Consider the following 22101-nt stretch of genomic DNA (forward strand, 5'->3'; position numbering starts at 1 on the left):
ATTTTTTAATTTTATTGATTTTTTGGAGTAGTTTTTAAGAATTTTAACATATGATAGATTCATGTAACATCACTATCCCTAAAATCATTTTAAGAATATACATGTATATAACCTTTAGAAAGGGGCTTCTTTCACTTAGCTTAAGTTCTTTGAAGAGTTTCAAGTTACTATGCGCATCAATAGTTCATTCCTTTAACTGCTAGGTAGCAAGCCATGGTACGAATGTACTACAGTTTGTTTATTCATTCACCCATTAAAAGTCATTAGAATATAGTTTGTTTTATTGGAACTTAAAAAAAAAAGAACTTTAATGAAAAAGGAGCTAAGAAGAGAAACAGATTTTTAAGTGTCACACAAATAATAAAAATGAGAAATATTTACTTTAAAAGGGAGGGTTGATGCAAAAAAAAAAAGTTAGTGCTATTCTAGTCATCTGGGTAACAGATTTTAATATTTATTAATAACTACTTCCCGTTATAGACATCTTCCCCAAAGAGCTAAGGATAAACATTAAATTTCCTTAATTTCTTTGCAATAAAAGACCAAAGATAAAACAGGAGTAACTAGAGAAGCCAGCAGCCAAATTAAAGTGGGCCAACAGAAAGTACAGAAATTATATGATCTTGGTCATTATATGAAGTAAACAAGAATACAGATCTTTACAACATGTTTCAAATAGAATAGATAAATCACATTCCTTCCCTTCCCTCCCTCTCTAAAACAGATCAAGTTACAAACAGATAGCCTTTAAGGGATGAGTTTACCTGCTTTGAAAATACCATTTAAAAAAGAGTTCCACTGTATTTGATAAAATAATATACTTTTCTATCACATGGCATGACTGTCGCATTAAATAAGCAAAGTAAACATTACTGCTAAAAATGAAAAACACAGAAAAGTCTGCTTCATTACTATTAGGTCAAACAATTCTAAAACAGTATTTTATAATTCAATAATCCACATTTATCCTACTCCCTACCACCAACTAAACACATACAGAACAACATAACTGTATTGCGTGAACTGGAAATAATCTTAGAGGCCAGCTTCAAAGTCCTAGGAAATTATTCTATTCCAGTGTTTACCAAAGTTTCAGGCATTTAAGCACCTCCTACCCAGTAACTACTATGTTTCTATAAATTCACAATTTAAATTCACTACAGCAAAGACTTGACTAGATGCTTATCAATGTCATATCCTCTTCCTAGGCACTATAATTAGGTCTCCTTATAATTAGGTCTGAATATTGGAGCAAAGAGACAAAGCAATATTCCCACCACCTCGAGACCAGAACCCCCCCCAAAACTCTCAACTAATTCTCCCACCACTAAACCCTGTTTGGCTGCTAGAAGTGAAGGATGTCAAAGTGGATGAATGATACAAGAAAAGAGCCCTGAATTCCTGAGTCACCTCTTGGAGGAGACCCACTCAAAGAGCATCCGAATGAGACATCAGTGAGAAGTAACTTTTATAGCCTTAAGCTTTCAGCCACAAGCTTCTGATAATTAGGGGGTGTTTGTTAAAGCACTTTTTGTTAAATGCCTGAATTAACACCTGTATTTTAAAAGGATATATTATAGCATTATCCAATGAAAAACCAGTTTTTTAATATATATTCAAATCAACAATTAATTTTTAAGATAAGAAATGTTTATCTATGAATCATCTAAAATCACCTCATCTATAAAAGAGTAAGAGTTCCAGTCTTCAAACCATGAACAAAGTATGAGGTGAAGATAGGAAAGGAACAAATCCTTTGGGAAGAAAAGATGTATCTTAGCAATTTAAGTGGGTCTCAAATACATCTTTTTAAAAAGCCATCTTTAACAAAGCAAAAGCATAATATTTAAGAACTCTTAATAACTCAATAACCAGAAAGTATTCTGACTACATCCCTCAACTATCCCTATAATAATGTATAATACTTGAAGAACAAAATGAAATCTACATTTTTACCATTTACTGGGTTTCTAGTATTCATTTCTCTATTCTAATAAAACAATTTTCAAAAACCTATCTTTGTCTCTTTTTATCCTGATCTAAAAGTTAATCAGAGACCATCCCAATATACAAAACAAGTTGTATAAGACCTTTTTTTTTTTTCAAAGAGCTGGCTGTTGTTTTTATCTCAAACATTTAAGAGGGGAAGAGAGAGTATGTGAAAGTTGGGGGGGAGGTGTCAGGCAGAGGGAGAGAGAGAGAGAGAGAAAGAATCTAAAACAGGCTACACACCCAGCACAAAGACCAAGGTGGGAATCGATCTCACAACCCTAAGATCCTGACCTGAGTTGAAATCAAGAGTCAGACGCTTAACCGACTAAAAGACGCAAGCACCCCTCTAGATCAAATATTTATGAGAGTAAATAACTTAAAGACAAATCAATATGTTTCTGCAACCTACCAGAAAGTTTCTGAGATCTGGTCTTTATTTTTCCATGGAGTCCTTGCACTGTGCAGGTATATGGCATTTATGAAATACTGCACCCCACAACTATTTCAGATCACTTATTTTAAATATGTCTTACTAGTTTAAAAAAAAAAATTTAATAAGAGTTTTGTTATTTTTACCAGGATGTTTTTTTAAAAAAAAATCTAATTACCGGTTTGGGTAAAAACCTGACAACTAACATGAGCTTTTCTCTGCAATTGAATTATTATCATTAGAGGATGAAAAAACATGTAATAAAATTAAATGAATACTCAAAAAAAAAAAAAAAAAAAGACTTTCTAACCTATTATTATATGTATTATAAAATATCTCTTTTGCATTAAGCTATATAAAAAGAGACCTTGCCTTACAGGCTATGATACTCACTTCTACCCCCACATTCCTTTAAAAATTTAAAAATATTTCAGTTTCTTTTAAAAACAACAGATCAATGGAAATAACATACTTATCAGATTTCCTTTTGCATCTCTCAGAGGAGCACCACCTCCACCTTTTCCCCAGGGGTTGTAACTTCTCATTTCAGCTTCTAATTTAGCTTCATATTCTTCTTTTTCTTCACGTTCTTTCTTCCTTCTTTCTTCTCTTTCCCGAATCTTGTTAATATTAAGAAACATTAGTATTAACAAGTATTCTGATACAAAAAGTTTAGTTTTAATATTAGATTTTATTTTTCTTATTAGAGAAAAAAACTGGATTTTTTTCTTTTTACACAATCTGCCACCCTATAAAATTTGAAATCACAAATCTATGGAATACCCAATTTAAAAACACTTCCTTGGCTAAAATAAACAGCTGTTGGTCCCTCATATCATTGCTTCCAGAGTGCTTTCCAGCCACTGATGCCAGCTCTAACTGTACAAATTCTTCCTTCCCACCAACCTCTACCAGAGCTATTCCTTCCTAAACCTTACTAGTTGCATGAGGACCAACAGGATCTCCCTACTTCCCTTTTTCATCTACCCTGTTATGGGACCTGACCAGCCATAAACTACTCCCCACATCTCACCAGACCTACTCATTTTACCCTTGGAAACTCCATTCCCAGAAGTCAAGAGGTTGAAGGTTCAAAGCTATTCAGAGAATTCTGGGCTACTTTAAGTAAAACTTTATGAAAGCATACAAAACAGTCTTTTCATCATCAAATATAAGCACAGGCTGGTCTCTAGGCATGGAAGGCAATGAAAAAGTATCTATGCTTTGGAAAGTTACTCTTAAAATCACAACCACAGGGGCACCTGGGTGGTTCAGTGGTTTAAGCCTCTGCCTTCCACTCAGGTCATGATCTCAGGGTCCTGGGATTGAGCCCCACGTCGGGCTCTCTGCTCGGCAGGGAGCCTGCTTCTCCTTCTCCCTCTGCCTGCCTCTATACCTACTTGTGATCTCTATTTCTGTCAAATAAATAAATAAAATCTTTAAAAAAAAAAATCACAACCACAAACACACACACACACACACACACACACACAGAAATCATAACCACATCCATGGAAAATTTAAGCAACCACCCCACCAAGGCTAAGAGGTCATCACATACATGAAATAAAATTCTAGAGTTAGGCAATGTAGCTTTGCCAGTGGTGTTATTAATATGCTCATTTGAAAACAGATATAAATTCAATCTTTTATTGTAGAAATCTACCATCCAAAAAATAAAGCTGTAATTCTACCTTTTAAAAAATCCATTTTCAAGGAGGCTGCCCAAGTAAAATCTGAACAAAAAGAGCTTTAGAAAAAAAATCCAAGTGGAATTTCACAGAGAAGTACTTCAGATAGACATATACCCGCTAAGAGTTCCAGAATCCTCTCAGAGATATGGATACTCCCCTAAGAACCCCATATATTTAATATAATTACTTTTAAGCAAACTTTCTTAAAATATTACAAACTATAACAGAACCCATTATCCTCGTCCCTAAAAATGTTCTACTTTTTTCTCTTAGTTCATATTCATAGCCTCATTATTCTTATAGACTACAACATTCAGAATCATCTTCAAGCCCCCTGTTCTTTATCATTCCCTCTATCTAAGTCCTATCAATAAATCCCAGAGTTGTCTTCTAGATGTCCCCCCATCTTCCCTATCTAGTAAGGGCCTCCTTACCTCCTGTCTGGACTGCCTCAATAGTCTATAGAAAAGTTTTCTCTGCCACATTTTTCCCAATCATATACATCACAACTAGCTACCCCTCTAAAACTTAAAGGTATTCACATCAACTATTCTTTTCATTCTCTGGCTTAAACTTTCTTCCCTTAGGCTCTCTGTAACAGGATAAAACTGAAAATTCCTTATTAGTTAATCCTTCACAATCCAGCACACTATAATACTTCAGCCCCTCTCCCACATCGATTTCCATTCCCTGAATATGCCAGGAATTTAAAATGTATTCATTGTTTAACATGCAGTTCAAGTATCAACAACACATGAAGCCCTCCTAACTGCCAGGCATTTATTCTTATCTTGTGCTTTCAAAATGTGCTTCCAAAAGTATTCTAATCTAGCTGCACCAAAATTTATCATAGTGAAATATAAATGAGTGGTATTGCTTCTCCTCTGCCAAGCTGAGTTCAAAGGGACCACTGAGCTAACACATAAAATGTTCAACATTAAATGAATGAACGAATACAATGAATGATTAAATGAATGAATGAATGAATGAATGAATACCTGTTGCTGCAAAGCTTCTTGGTAAGACTGAAGTGACTGTTTTGAAGGCTTTGGTTTATCTTCAAAAAACAATCCTGAATTTATTGCTCGATCACTTGTAATTTTCAGTTCATTCTGTCCAACCACATTCCTATATCAAGTACACAATAATTTTAATCCATCTATGACAAAACAAGAATACATTTCTCCTTTGAAATAGTATACTGTTTAAGCAGGTTTAAAAACATGGAAAAATGTTTCCCTGAAGGTCAAGGAGAAATCCGTAAGTAAATGTCCCCTTACTAAGCTCTCTCTACTATCTCTGTTTCACAGTTAATGGAACTCCCAAATTTATTAGATCTATTTCTTGACCCACATGACAGATACATGGGGGTAAAAACTTGCTGATAATACATCAAGCAGTACATATATGACTTATGCACTTTTCTGAATATAGAGAAATAACAATATAAGTCTCCCAATATCATAACTAATAATTTATTTAATAAATGTACTCTAATATAAAGTAATAACTTCTTAGCCGTTTCAAGAATATTATTTGGGACAGACAGTAAAAAGTCTGTCCCAAATAATATTCAAATTTTTGAAGAACCTGCAAAAAATCAAAAAAGGAAAGTTTAAAATACATTATGGTTACATAAATCTCAAGCAAAAAAGTGCTACCACTTTGAAGAAAGTAATACATTTAAAAATCTGAATTACAAAAGATAAACTCAAGTATTAGATTTATAATAAAACTATATATTTTTTAAAAGATTTTTATTTATTTATTTGACAGAGAAATCACAAGTAGGCAGAGAGGCAGACAGAGAGAGAAGGGGAAGCAGGCTCCCCACTGAGCAGAGAACCCGATGTGGGGCTCGATCTCAGGACTCTGGGATCATGACCTGAGCCGAAGGCAGAGGCTTTAACCCACTGAGCCACCCAGGCACCCCGAATAAAACTATATTATTAAAGAGACTACAGGAGGCTTTTCATCTCCAAAAATATCCTCATTTCAAATAATGAGTTCCTTTTGTGTATCTAACTTATCCAATTTATTTACAATCTTCTATAAGGATAAACAGATATGTTTATGTATACTGTCTCACTGGATCATGAGAGGATAAAAGGAAAGATGAGGATGGGGTGGCTGGGTGGCTCAGTCGATTAAGTGTCCAACTCTTAATTTCAGCTCAGGTCATGATCTCAGGGTCATGAGACTGAGCCCAGCGCTACCTGTGGAGTCTGAAGATTCTTTCCCTCTTCCTCTCTGCTTCCCTCCCCCCACAAAAAATTTTTTTTTAAAAAAAAGGAAGGATGAGGGGAGCCAGAGCAAATCATTCCTAAAAGATGTTAACTTTTTCTTTTTTTAAAAGGTTTTATTTATTTACTTGTTAGAGAGAGAGGGAAAGAAAGAGCGCACAAGCAGGGGAAGCAGTAGACAGAAGGAGAAGCAGGATCCCTACTGAGCAAGATGCCCCATGTGGGTCTTGATCCCAGTACCCTGGGATTATGACCTAACCGAAGGCAGATGCTTAACTGATTGAGCCACCCAGGCATCCCTGTTAGACTTTTTAAGAGGAAGGGGGCTCTGCATGTGTGAATGGAAAAAGGTTGAAAGGGGTCATTTAAGACCAATCTCTCAAAACAAACTGGCTACAAATTCCAAAATCTAAAAGAACTTACCAAACTCAACACCCAAAAAACCAAAAAATCCAGTCAAGAGACAGGCAGAAGACATGAACAGACACTTCTCCAAAGAAGATATACAAATGGCCTACAGACTCATGAAAAAATGCTCCACATCACTCAGCAGCACAGTAATAGAAATCAAAACCACAAGGTGATACCACCTCACACCAGTCAGAATGGTTAAATTAACAAGTCAGGAAACATCAGATGTTGCTGATATTGTAAAGAAAAGGAAACCCTCTTACACTGTTGGTGGGAATGCAAACTGGTGTGGCCACTCCAGATAAAAGTATGAAGTTTCCTCAAGAAGTTAAAAATAGCACTGACCCAGGACTCAGCAACTGCATTGCTAGGTATTTATACAAAGGATGCACACACAGTGATCCAAAAGGGCACCTGAACTCTAATGTTTAAAGCAGCAATGTCCACAACAGCCAACGTATGGAAAGAACCTAGATGTCCTTCGATAGAGGAATAGATGAAGGAAACGTGGCATATACGTGTGTGCGTGTGTATATATATATATACACACACACACAAACACACACAAACAATGGAATATTTTATCAGCCGTAATAAAGAATGAAATCTTACCAGTTGCAAAAATGTGGATGGAACTAGAGGTATTATGCTAAGCATTATGCTAAGCAAAATAAGTCAGTCAGAGAAAGACAAATACCATATGCTCTCACTCATATGTGGAATTTAAGAAACAAAACAGATGAACATAGGAGAAGGGAAGGAAAAACAAAATAAGAGGAAAACAGAGAGCAAGGCAAACCATAAGAGACTCTTAACCATAAGAAATAAACTGAGGGTTGCTGGAGGGAATGTGGATATGGAAATGGGAAAAACAGGTGACAGGTATTCAGGAGGCCACTTGATGTAATGAGCACTAGGGTGTTATATGCAAGTGATGAATCACTAAATTCTACCCCTGAAACTAGTAATACGCTACATGTTAACTAAACCAAATTTAAATAAAAAATTTTTTTTAAATAATTCATTCTTTTTTATGGCTGAACAGTATTTCATTTATATGGATATAATGCATTTTATTTATCCATTTATGGACATTTGAACTGTTTATACTTAGAAGTATTATGAATAATACTGTTACAAACATTCACATATAAGTCTTTGTGTGTACAGATATTTACATTTCTCTTAAGCATATACCTAGGAGGACAATTCAAGTGATGTCTGATGAGCATATTTAACTTAAGAAACTGCCGTTTCCTAGAACTGCCTTCTACATAATAATTATGTATGCAGCAATGCTGTAAAACTATTAATTTAATATTTTATCAGCATTTTAAAAATAAATAGAAGAAAAAAATACATAAAGCTATACTTTATTCTTTTTTTCTTTTTTTAAGAGACCTTACAGATTTTACTGATGATACTGATGGCTTAAGACTAGTAGAATCTCGGGACGCCTGGGTGGCTCAGTTGGTTAAGCTGCTGCCTTTGGCTCAGGTCGTGATCCCAGCATCCTGGGATCGAGTCCTGCATCGGGCTCCTTGCTCAGCAGGGAGCCTGCTTCTCCCTCTGCCTCTGCCTGCCATTCTGTCTGCCTGTGCTCGCTCTCTCTCTGATAAATAAATAAAATCTTTAAAAAAAAAAAAAAAAAAAAAGACTAGTAGAATCTCTAAAACTCTGCCCGGCTTATGAGACCTGGGATGGAAATTGTGCCAAAGGTGATTCTAAGTGTTGGGTAAAGTTGGAGCAGTGATTCCTGAGCAAATGAAAGCTCCTCTTCCTCTCTTCCCTTTTATCCGTCTTTCTCTGGTGATTCAGAGCTCTTACTACTTAGATATCATCCAGACCTGGAAGTGCACCAGAGAGACGACAGTCAAATTTATTGACATGCAAGAAAAGAATGTGACAAAGAGGTTATTAAGGACAATGCCATGCCACTATCAAACTGGAGAAGTGGATGACAATGTCAAAGTTATAGGAAATAATTTGGTCTTCACTATATCCTCAGATGCCCATCAATGTATCTCCTAATTTTTGAGAAGGGAATCTGTGACATTTTGAGAATTTGAGAATTTGATTAAAACCTACTTTCATTGCAGAAACATATGTATGAATGTATATATATATATATATATATATATCATACACACACATAAATTATGCATACAATATTTCAATGGATTTATATAGCCCCTCTGAAACCTAAATACCTCATGTTAAGAAATCACAAACATCCTTTTCAGCTCTGAAGTTCTTTAATTTGGTCCTAAATAAAACCCTGCTCACCAAAAAGACAGTACTTTGTATAGTGGCAAACGTTGGTTTACAAAATAATTATAACCTCTTCTGTTATCACAAATCATTACAATGTAATTTTGATAAGTTGCCTAAAGTGTGGCAAAGAGTTAAGGCTTTGCAGCCAAAAAAAACTACTTTTAGATTTCTACCTTAATTGCTTATTCAGGGAGGACTTAGGGGAGTCACTTTATATAGCTGAGTTACAATTTCTTCAGCTGCAAATATTGATACATATAATGTATAATGCATATAATGACATGACAGTAGCATATACTACTCTATAAACTGAAATTGCTGCTATTATGATAATGTTTTAGTAAATGTGTATCCAATTTGAACAATTAAAATTCTAAGGACAAGTCATCCAGCAGTGAATAGTTTTGGGGACTGAATGGCAGACTTACAAGCCCCTTTCCTATAACATTTTTACCTATGAATTCAGCTGTGTTAAAGAAATAAAACATTGGAAAGACGACAGATCAGGTGCACATCAAAAGAGTTAACAGAAGCGCAGGTTCCTTCCACCTCTAATTAGGCTAAAATGCTTGGAAATAAAAATAAATACATTAGGAAACAGTTTATAAGAAATTAAGGAGGTTATTCCACTATTTAACTGTTACTTTATATCACAATTTTACACTTTGTAATGTGGCATTCAGAAAAACATAATAGAAAAAAAAAAAGACAACTTAAAAAACGACTATACTGGGGACAGGACTCACAACTAACAGTAAATGGGTATGAGGGATCTTGTGGAGATGAGTTTTCTGAAACTGGAAACACTTCCACAATGGCAAAGTAGGGACCTCTGAAAATCTGTTACTCCATTTAAGTACTGAAAACACTGTTAAAAATTGCCAAAATCAACTTTTTTATAATTTTGAAAATTAATGTAAGGCTTGCAACAATCCAAGAAGAGTTTTAAAAAATGAAAAAAAGAAAAATTTTCATTAAGAACAACAATCTTTATGGCATGTGAATCTGTCCCTTCCCATTCAACTTCCACCTAGCTCTACTGAAACCTTAAAATCCAACAGCATGCCACAAATGGCAGCTGTAAAAACCAGCAGCACTGCCACTGGAAATGCAGAACAGGTTTGGAGCTCCCCCAAGAGCCAATTTCTAGGAAAATGTCTATTTTGACCTATCTGGCAGCTCCCGGGAAATCCTGCCTTTATTTAAAGCATACTTAGAGCTTGCTCAGTATCAATATTCTTATCATGAAGTGTTTGTAGAAAACAATCAGCAGGGGTGCCTGGGTGGCTCAGTGGGTTAAGCCTCTGCCTTCGGCTCAGGTCATGATCTCAGGGTCCTGGGATCGAGTCCCGCATCGGGCTCTCTGCTCAGCGGGAGCCTGCTTCCCCCTCTCTCTCTGCCTGCTTCTCTGCCTACTTGTGATCTCTCTCTCTGTCAAATAAATAAATAAAATCTTAAAAAAAGAAAAGAAAAGAAAAAATCAGCAGCAATTGTGCAACACTGCAGTATCTGTGGCAGTAAAACCACTGGGGCAAGCAAAGGCCTGACCAATCCCTCAAAAAATAAATAAATAAATAAATAAATAAATAAATAAAAATCAAAAGAAAAATTAGGGAAAAACATATCCACAGGGGCTTGAAAAACTAACATATTCCTATGACTCCAGAAAGTCACATGCATATGCAGAGTTAGCAGATATCCAGAAAAGCTGTGAGAACACCCTGATCTCTCACTTCTGCTGGTATTGAGGCTCTATGCTAGAAGAAGTAAAAGCTAAAGCAGAGATGGAAATTGCTGGAATATTGTACTGAACATGCCCCAACACAAACACAAAACACTCAACAAAGAGTATTACAGATTTAAGTCTTTTAAGGAAATTTAAGCCCTTTAAGGAAATCTCTGTCCAGTCATGAGCTAATCATTAAGCTAAACGAGAAGAGGCATCAGTAGCCATATATAACAAAGAATATAAATTTTATAGAATTAGTTCATAATAGTTACTTTAAAAAGAGCCACAATGACAAATAGCAACAATAAGCCTTAGGAAAGGAGAAAATCAGGTTTCTACAGTTGCCACATTTCTTTTTAAATGTCCAGTTTTCAATAACTAAAAAATTTATATGAGACTAGCAAAGGAACAGGGAGGTATAAAATAAACAGGAAAAAGCAATTAGTCAATACAAAGTCCTTGAGGAAACCAACCTGTTGGACTTGCTGGACAAAGACTTTAAGAAAAAACTTTTTACTATTTTAAATTAATATTCACCTAAACTCAGTTCTTTTAAATTAACACAGTAATTTCAATCTGTAACAAAAACAAAAAAGCCCACAAAAATAATAACTAAAAGAGAATTAAAAAGGAATGCTATAAAATATTTGGGACGCCTGGGTGGCTCAGGGGGTTGGGCCTCTGCCTTCCGCTCAGGTCATGATCCCAGAGTCCTGGGATCGAGTCCCAAGTTGGACTCTCTGCTCAGCAGGGAGCCTGCTTCTCTCTCTCTCTCTCTGCCTGTCTCTCTCCCTAGTTGTAATCTCTCTCTGTGTCAAATAAATAAATAATCTTTAAAAAATATATATTTAATATAAGGGCACCTGGGTGGCTCAGGTGATTAAGCATCTTTTTTTTTTTTTTTTAAGATTTTATTTATTTATTTGTTAGAGAAAAAGAGAGAGAGCACACAAGCAGGGGGAGCAATAGGCAGAGGGAGAAGCAGAAATAGCCTCCCTGCTGAGTAAGGAGCCTGATGTGGGACTCAATCCCAAAACCCTGGGATCATGACCCAAGCTGAAGGCAGACATCCAACCAAGTAAGCCACCCAGGCATCCCAGCATCTAACTCTTTCACATGTCCTGCATCAGCATCAGGCTCTGTGCTCAATGGGGAGTCTACTTCTCTCCCTTCCTTTCCCTCTCCCCTTCCCTGGTTGGCAGGTGCATGAACATGCTCTCTAAATCAATCAGCCAACCAATCAATAAAATCTTTGAAAAAATATTTAACATAAAAGAAGGCCTTAATAGAGGAAAAGAAAAACAAAGAGTTGTTGTTTTTTAAAAAAGCAAAATAGCTCACAAAAATCCTATCTTAATAAGAATTGCACTATACATAAATTTAGGCAGAAGCTAGCAGAAAAAAGTGGGCCAGGGGACAAGGCGTGGGGAAGGGAGATAGAGGGTAACAACCAGGATGCAAAGGTATGCTGTCTGCAGAGACAGATTTTAGATTCAAATACACAAATAAATTGAGGGTAAGACATGGAAAATTATATAGCATGCAAGCTAAAAAAACAACAACAACAACAACAGGAGTAGCAAATTTATAACAGAAAAATTCACTTAAGGTCAAAAACCATTAGTAGACACAAAAAAGAATCTCTTATACTGTTAAAGGGTCAACTTAACATTAAGAAATAATAAACATACATGTACATAACTACAGAGATTTAGCATATAAAAAGCAAAAACAGAAGAGAACAGAGAAATCAAAAATAATAGAGACTTCAATACTTCACTTCTAATAATAGATAGGACAACTGAACAACTACATAGAAGATCAACAAGGAAATACAAAAAATAATACTATAAGCCAACTAAATCTAAGACACACTGATGGAATGATCCACTCAACAACAGGACAATACACTCTCTTCTCAAGTTTATAGAGAATTCTCCAGCACAGACCATATGTAGGTTATAAAACAAGCCTCATTAAATTTAAAAGGACTGAAGTCATACAAAGTATGTTCTCTAACTGCAAAAGAATTATACCACAAGTGAGTAAGAAAAGAAAATTTGAGAAATTCACAATTCCCAGGATCCTGGGATCATGACCCAAGCCAAAGGCAGACGCTTAACGAATGAGCCACCCAGGTACCCCAATTTTGTGGAAATTAAACAACACACTCTAAAGTAACCAACAGATCAATGAAGAACTTAGAGGAGAAATTGGACATAGGGACAATCCTCTCACATCTTCAAAACCCTTAAAGGGCTCAGCCTGACAGAAACTTGGGGCCAACATCTCACCTAACATCTGGTCCCTCTTCTCCCCCTGAGAAAGTGGATTAACTCTGTCCTGCTTATGGCTCTATTTGTGCAATTCTTTGTCACCCATATCACCAGGCCACCTTAACATTTTGGTGGTCCTATATATGAGGACTGGACACTGCTTACCATGATCCATCTCCACCAGATCTCCTTGTCAACCAATATTAAGTGAGTCAAAATTTTCATTTTTAAGAGGACTCTGTGAGATCTTGAGTATTAGGAATTATTACTAAGTGTTGGCTGATTTACCATGGCAGAATCAAGCCTCAGTACTGGGCTCAGTCAACAATCAGTGTATCGACCATTGGAGGGACAAACTCTTCTGGGTCCTTCCGGTCTTGGGACCATCAATCCCTTTCCCTCACAGGGGGCCTTGAGTTTGGGCAATACCCTTTTCCTCTTGGGCTTGGTATTGGTAAGGGTTTCATCTTCTTCTTGGAATGCTGGGTCAAGATGTCTCCCTTCATGATTTTTCCCTTTGTTCCAGTCTTCAAAATCTCCTTTCTCCTTTTCCTAGATTTCCGGATAGTCAATACCATGTCTACCCTTCTTAAGGAATTGGAAAATACTTCGAGGTGAATGAAAATAAAGAAACAACATACAAAATGTCAGCGATGCAGCTAAAATAGTACCCAGAGGAAAATTTATATTTATATACACTAAAAAAGACATCAAATCAATAACCTAACCTTCTACCCTCAAAAACTAGAAAATTTAAAAGCAAACTGAAACCAAAGTAAGCAAAATGAGTGAAACAAAAAGATCAGAGAAGAAATAAATGAAATGGAAATTAGAAGCACAAGAGAGAAAATCAGATAAATGAACAGTTAATTCTTTAAAAAGATCAACAAAATTGACATAAGTTCAGCTAGAATTTTTTTTTTTTTGGTCAAAAAAAAAAGACTAAAATTACTGAATTCAGGAATAAAAGAAAGAGTATCACTACTGACCTTATAAAAATTAGAAAGACTTATGTAAGGGAATACTATGAACAACACTATCCCAAAAAATTAGATCATCTTGATGACATAGGTAAATTCATAGAAAGATACAAACTACCAAAACAGATATAAGAAAAAGTTAAATAAACTGACATCAGGTAAAGACACTGAATTAGTAAAATAAAAAAACAAAAAACAAACAAACAAAAAAAACTACCCACAAAGGAAAGACAAGACCCAATTAATTTCCTGGTAAATTCTACCACAATGAAAGAATTAACAACAATCTTTCACAAACCCCAAACAGAAAATGGAGGCACACTTTGAACTAACTCTATTAGGCTAGTAATAGTACCATCCTGATACCAAAATCAGACATGAACGGGCACCTGGGTGGCTCAGTCAGTGAAGCACCCAAGTCTTGGGTTTCAGCTTGGGTCATGATCTCAGAGTTGTGGGACTGGGCCCCCCACTGGACTCCACCATCAGCTCACAGTCTGCTTAAGATTCTTCCTCCCTCCTTCTTCTCTCTTCCCCCCACTCATCCACTCTCTCTCAAATAAATAAAAAAATTTTTTAAAAATCTGACATGAAAACAAAACCAAAGAATAATATCACTCATAAATACAGAGGCAAAAGTCCTCAACCAAAAATTAGCAAACTGAATAATCCAGCAACACATAATAAGGAATAGTACTTCATGACCAAGTGGGATTTATCACACGATTTCAAGGTTGATTTAAGATCTGAAACTAATTAATATAATACACCATATTAATAGAATAATGAACAAAAACCTTTGAAGCATCTCATTAAATGCAGAAAAACCATCCGGCAAAATTCAACTTCTAATTTAGAAATATGTTGAAATATGTTAAAATTCTAAATACCATTTATGATCAAAACAATCAACAAAAAATAAAAGGAAACTTCGTCAATCTGATAAAGGCAATTACAAAAAAACTGTAACTAATATCATACTTAATGGTTATAAATGTCTTTCACTTAAGATCAAAATAAGATGAAGATACCCACTCTCATAAGATATATTCAACATTGTACTGAAGGTTCTAAGCAAGACAATTAATGAAGAAAAAGAAATAAAAGGTGTAAGAAGGAAAGGAAGAAATAAAATTATCTTCATTTACTGATGACATAATCATGCATACAGAAAATGCTAAGAAATCCACTAAAAACTGTTAAGAGTTCAGCAAAGTTGCAGGATACAAGATCAATACACAAAATTCAATTGTATTTCTATAAACTACCATGAATAATATGGAAATGAAATTAAGAGAACAATTCCATTCACAACACCGAAGAGTATTAAATACTTTGGAATAAATAAACAGAAGTTAAATAGTCTAAAAGTTACAAAACATTGTTGAAAGAAATTTAAAAACCCCAAATAATTTTAAAGAAATTCCACATTCATGGATTGGAGACTTAATATTGTTAAAATATAAGACTAAACCATAAGGAAATAGAAAGTCTGGAAAGACCTATAATTAGTAAGGAAATTGAATCATTAATCAAAAATTTCCTGACAGAGTAAAGCCACAGACCTGATGGCTTCAATGGGTAAAGTCTACCAAACACTTTAAAGAAAAACTAATTTCAATCCTTCTCAAACTTTTCCAAAACCTTGAAGAGGAGGGAAGACAACCTAACACATGCTAAGAAGGCAGCTTTACCCTTATATCCAAACCAGACAAAGATGCTACAAGAAAATTACAGACCAATATTGCTTGTGTCCACTGATGTAAAAATCCTCAACAAATACTAGCAAGCTAAATTTAAAAGCCTATTAAAAGAATTAAACACCATGGTCAAGGGAGGATTTATTCCTGGAATACAAGGATGGCTAATATATAAAAATCAATCAATACTATATACCACATTAACAGAAAGAAAGAAAAAAAAACACATGATCACCTCAACTGATGCTGTAAAAGAATAATAAAATTCAACAATCTTTCTTGATAAGGAAACTACCTTAACATAATAAATACCATATTTAAGAGACGGGAATCTTTTCCTCAAAGTTCAGAAACAAGGCAAAAGTACCCATTTTCTCTACTTTTATTGAACGTAGTATAGGAAGTTCTAGCCAGAGCAATTAGGATAGAAAAATAAGTAAAAGGCATATAAATTGGAATGTAAGAAGTAAATTTCTATTAGTTGATGACTCATGATCTTATACAGAGAGAACTCTAAATCCTCCACACAAAAAAATACCTGTTAGTAAAACAAATTCAGCAATGGTAGGATACAAAGTTAACACAAAAATCAGTTGCATGTCTATACACAATAAATAATCTGAAAAGGAAATTACAAAAGTAATTCCAATTATAATAGCATCAAAGAGAACAAAATATTTGATGCAATATAATAGTATCAAAGAAAACAGCGGTAAAAGACTCGTACATACACTGAAAACTTTAAAACACTGCTGAGAGAAATTTAAAAAGACAATAAATGGAAATGTACCCCATTCGTGGATTAGAAGAGTTAATACTGCTAAGATGTCAATACTACCCAAAGTGATGCACATATTCAATGCAAGCCTTATCTAAAACTCAATGAATTTTTTTTTTTTTTGTAGAGGAGACACCCTTACTTTTATTTTCTCAAGGGACCTCAAATAGCCAAAAAATTTTTAAAAAAGAACAAGCTACAGGACTTATACTTCCTGATTTTAAAACTTACCACAAAGCTACAATAATCAAAACAGCATGGTAGTGGCACATAAAGAAACATATATAACAAATGAATAGAACTCAGAACTAAATGCATGGATGCAAAGTAAAATAATTTTTGCAAGGATGCCATGAACATACAATAGGAAAAGTACAGTCTTTTCAACAAATGATGCTAAGAAAATGATAGTCACATGTGAAAAATGAAGCTGGGTCCTTAATAACGCTTCCTACCAAATGGATCAAAATCCTCAATGTAAGGCCAAAAATTATAAAACTCTTAGAAGAGGGCCGCCTGGATGGCTCAGTGGGTTAAGCCGCTGCCTTTGGCTCAGGTCATGATCTCAGGGTCCTGGGATCGAGTTCCGCGTCGGGCTCTCTGCTCAGCAGGGAGCCTGCTTCCTTCTCTCTCTCTCTCTCTGCCTGCCTCTCAGTGTACTTGTAATTTCTCTCTGTCAAATAAATAAATAAAATCTTTAAAAAAAAAAAAAAACTCTTAGAAGAAAACATAAAGCAAAATCTTCACAATTTGGGGGCGCCTGGGTGGCTCAGTGGGTTAAGCCTCTGCCTTTGGCTCGGGTCATGATCCCAGGGTCCTGGGATCAAGCCCCAATCAGTGGGGAGCCTGCTTCTTCCCCTCTTTCTCTGCCTGCCTCTCTGCCTAATTGTGATCTCTGTCTGTCAAATAAATAAATAAAATCTTTAAAAAAAAAAAAAAGCTTCATAGTTTGGTTTTGACAATAATTTCTTGGCTGGGACACCAAAGACACAGCCAAAAAAGAAAAAAAAAGGCAAATAAAACCATGAAGATTAAAATTTTGTGTGCATTGATAGTGTTGCTAGGTACTGTCAACAAAGTAAAAAGGCAACACAAAGAATGGGGGAATATATTTGCAAATCATTAATCTGATAAGGAATTAATATCCACAAAAAAAGAGAACTCAAGATTCATCAACCAAAAAACCAAAACACCCAATTAAAAAATGAACTATGACTTGAACAGGCATTTCTCCACAGACAGACAAATGGTCAATAAGCACATAAAACTTCAGTCAACAACAGTAATTGTAAGGAAATGCAAATAAAAATCACAATGAGATAACAATTCATATCTATTAGCATGGCTCTTATCAAATAAAACAAAAATAACAAGTGTTGGTCAGAAGGTGAGAAACTGAAACCCTCATATACAGTTGATGGGAATGAAAAATAGTACTGCTGCAGTGGAACACAGTATGATGGTTACCTGATAGGTAATTACCATATGATCCAGCAATTCCACTTCTGGGTATATACTTTAAAGAACCAAAAGTGAAGTCCAGAAGACATACTTGTATACCCATGTTCACAACTGCATATTTGCAACAGCAAAACATGGAAGCAACCCAAGTGCCTATTGACGGATGAATGTATAAGCAAAATGTATAAGCAAAATATTCCTCTACATATGAGGAATATTATTCAGCCTTAAAAAGGAAGGAAATTCTGACTTGTGCCACAACATGGGTTAACCTTGAAGCATTATAAGTAAAATAAGCCAGACACACAAAAAAAAGTTACATGAGACTTGACTTCTATGAGGCATCTGAAGTATTTGAAATGACAGAGACAGAAAGGGGCAGAAGGAGGGGGAAATAAGGAGATGTTTGTTTAACAGGTAGAGTCAGTTTTACAAGATTAAAAGAGTTCTAGAAACAGGTGGTGGTGATGGTTGCACAACAATATGAATGTACTTAATACCATTGAACAACACACTTAAAATGCTCAAAATGGTAAATTTTATGTTATGTGTGTTTTACCACAATAAAGAAATTGAAAAAAAATTAAGGCAATACTGAGCAGGTCTGCAGATTCCATATAATGTCTACCAAAAATCTCAACTGACTTTTTGTGTAAATTGGCAAGCTTATCCTAAAATTCACATTGAAATGCAAAGGACCTGCAGCAGCCAAAGCAATCCTGGAAAAGAAAAACAAATTTGAAGAACTCACACTTCCCCAATTTCAAAACTTACTACAGCACTATGATAATCAATGCTCCTGGCATAAGGATAAACACACAGATCAATGGAATAAAATACAGAATCCCAGAAACAGAATCACAAAAATTAGTGCAGTGGATTTTGACAAAGATGCAAAAGTAATCCAATAGAAGAAAAGTAATCTTATTAACAAATAATGCTGGGCACCACTAGACATCCATAGGGAGGAAAAAAAAACCCTTCAATCTAGACCTCACATCTTACCTAAAAATTAACTCAAAATGGATCATGGACATAAATGAAAAACTATAGAACTTTTAGGGAAAGGGGAAAAAAGAAACAAAACAGAGAAAATCCTTGGGATCTAGGCCTAGAAAAAGAATACTAGATTTGACACTAAAAATACGATCCATAAAAGGAAAAACTGATAAATTGGGCTTGATCAAAATTCAAAAGTTTTGCTCTATGCAACACCCTACTCAAAGGATAAAGACAAGTTTTAGACTGACAGAAAATACTTGCATACCAAATATCTGACAAAGAACTAGTATATAGAATATATCAAGAAGCTTCAAAAACTCAAAAAAAAAACCAAAACAAAACAAAAAAAAACAACTCCAGTTTAAAATGTGTAAAAAATGAGGCACCTGGCTGTCTCAGTCAGTAGAGCATGCAACTCTTGATCTCAGGGTTGTGAATTCAAGCCCCATCGTGGGCATGCAGACTACTTAAAAAAATAAATAAGTAAAATAAAATGTGTAAAAAATATCAAGAGACATTTCATCAAATATATGGCAAATAAATACATGAAAAGATGGTAAGCATCATCACTAGCAGAGAAACGTAAATTAAAACCCCAATGATGGGGGCGCCTGGGTGGCTCAGTTGGTTGGACGACTGCCTTCGGCTCAGGTCATGATCCTGGAGTCCCAGGATCGAGTCCCACATCAGGCTCCCAGCTCCATGGTAAGTCTGCTTCTCCCTCTGACCTTCTCCTTGCTCATGTTCTCTCTCACTATCTCTCTCTCAAACAAATAAATAAAATCTTAAAAAAAAAAAACAACCCAATGATGTATCATTACACACCTATCAAAGTGGCATAAACAAAAGTCATGACACCAAATGCTGGTAAAGATGTAAAGAAACCAGATTCTGGATACACTGCCAATATAAATGTGAAATGGTACAGTCTCTATGAAAAGTTTGGCAGTGTCTCATAAAACAAAGTTGTTACTACCATATAACCCACAATAACACTCCTGACCAATTATCCTAAAGAACTAAAGGCTATGTTCAAAACCTGTACACGAATATTTACAGCAGCTTTATTCATACTAACTTAAATGTCCTTCAACGATGAAATGTTTAAACTGTAGTACAAACATACAATGAAATGATACTTAGCAATAAGCATAAACAATTTATACATTCAACAACTGGATGGATCACAAGGGAATTATGCTGATTTTAAAGAGTAAACTCCAAAAGGTTACATATATGATTCCATGTTTACATAGCATTTTTTAAATGGTATTAAAGAAATGGAGAACAGATTAGTTGTTCCTAGTGCCTATGGAGGGAGTAGGGGCAGGAAGAAACTAGGTGTGGCTGAAAGGGCATGATAATGGATCCTTGTGATGAATGTTCTGTATCTTGAATGTATCCGATGTCATATATTTGGGCTATGTCATTGTACCACAATTCTGCAAGATATCTTCTTAGCATTACGAACTGGGTAAAGGAAATACAAGATGTCTCTATATTATTTCTTATAATTACATCATGGGAATCTATAATTATCTCTAATAAAAAGTTTAATTTTAAATAATAATGCTATATAGTATAAAGATATTTATGATATATTTTTAATTTTAAAAGGTTACAGAACAATATAAACAATATAAGATAATTTTGGTGTATGTTGTGTATATGATTTTGTGACTAAATAAGACTTCCTGAATGCTCAGTTAGATGCACCTATCACTGGATGGGGATTATAGGTGATTTCAATTTTTTCATATGCTTTTTCTCTCTTTTTTTTTTTTAAGATTTTATTTATTTATTTGACAGACAGAGATTACAAGTAGGCAGAGAGGCAGGCAGAGAGAGAGAGGAGGAAGCAGGCTCCTGCGGAGCAGAAAGCAGAAAGCCTGATGTGGGGCTCGATCCCAGGATCCTGGGATCATGACCTGAGCCGAAAGCAGAGGCTTTAACCCACTGATCCACCCAGGCGCCCAATGCTTTTTCTATTCTTATTTCTCAGTATGTATGCATAACTTTTCTAATGTTGAAAATAAGGTTTCTCTCAATATTTTAAAAGTACTTTCTATGAAACATTTTTAAATTTTTTAAAATACTTTTTAATTTTTTAAAAGTACTTTCTATGAAACATTGACTTAAAAGCAATACTTTGAATATACTAGTTATGCAATAATTGACAGTTAAGTTAGATTTGTTCTGAAAGAAAAACAATAGATTCTATGGAAGACAAATTATTATTTTAATAACTTACATAATAGGCTGTGCTGGCTGGTGGGTGACAGGAGCACTAACATAAGCTGTAGGCTGTACTCCCATCATTCCTGAACCATCTTAAAAGAAAACAAACACATTTATTTCAGAGTACCCATTTATTTACATTTTATTCCTAAAGAAAAAGTCACACACTGAATGTTACCTAAGGGAAAAATTTCATATTTCCTTCTCAGGAGTTAGTAAAGAACATTGCAAGAAACCACAAAATAGACATTTCTTAAAGTTGAATAAAAAATAAGTAACTATGAAATAAAGCTGAGTTTTAAAATAGGGCATTTTTAAGTCAATAAATATGAATATCTGAATTAAGTAAAGCTGTGGTTTTTCAACTTATTTATTTTTGCTTACAAAAAAAATAATTTTCCTAACTGAATCACTAGGAAAAAATATTTAGCCTATAGATAACTTACAATAAGCAAGACTGGGATCCAAATTATTCCTGGCCCCATAAAAATAGTATGCATCATCATAAGGAGTCCGATAGTTAGTAGCTATAGGTGGCAGTAGGGGAGGAGGAGGCAGAGGTGCAATCCTGTATCAAAAGAAAATTGGAAAAATTTTCTCATATTTCACTGTAATTTTTTTAAATCAAGACATAATTCTTTTGCACAATTTTATTGAAAACCTTATTGCTGCTTTAGAAAAGACCATCATCTTGCTTTAATTTCTTATCAAAAATTAGGATTCAAAAAGCAAAATATACTACCACATCTCAGTATTTAAGTTATAACATTTATGTAAGACAAAAACTTTGAATAACAATTCATTTCTAATTAGTCACTCTATGCCAGTATTGAACAAACGCGGTCCCTGTCCCTCAAAGTAATACAGAAATAAACAGGCAATTACAGCCCAGC

General features: G+C 34.9%; 1 protein-coding gene across 11 annotated transcripts in view; it reads right to left on the bottom strand.

Annotated features, from left to right (window-relative positions):
• The window catches only part of CSPP1 (centrosome and spindle pole associated protein 1), a 167847-nt gene that overhangs the window by 56801 nt on the left and 88945 nt on the right, over positions 1 to 22101 (bottom strand). For all 11 annotated transcript variants that reach the window (XM_045075701.1, XM_045075697.1, XM_045075703.1 and 8 more), the window contains 4 exons: positions 21655 to 21776; positions 21222 to 21300; positions 5115 to 5244; positions 2895 to 3042 (listed from right to left, as the gene is read on the bottom strand). In XM_045075701.1, coding sequence (XP_044931636.1) covers positions 2895 to 3042; positions 5115 to 5244; positions 21222 to 21300; positions 21655 to 21776 — 479 coding nt within the window. The remainder of the gene's footprint in view (positions 1 to 2894; positions 3043 to 5114; positions 5245 to 21221; positions 21301 to 21654; positions 21777 to 22101) is intronic.

Source organism: Mustela putorius, unplaced genomic scaffold, assembly GCF_011764305.1.
Source record: "Mustela putorius furo isolate JIRA1106 unplaced genomic scaffold, ASM1176430v1.1 tig00000151_pilon_pilon_pilon, whole genome shotgun sequence".
NCBI lineage: Eukaryota > Metazoa > Chordata > Mammalia > Carnivora > Mustelidae > Mustela > Mustela putorius.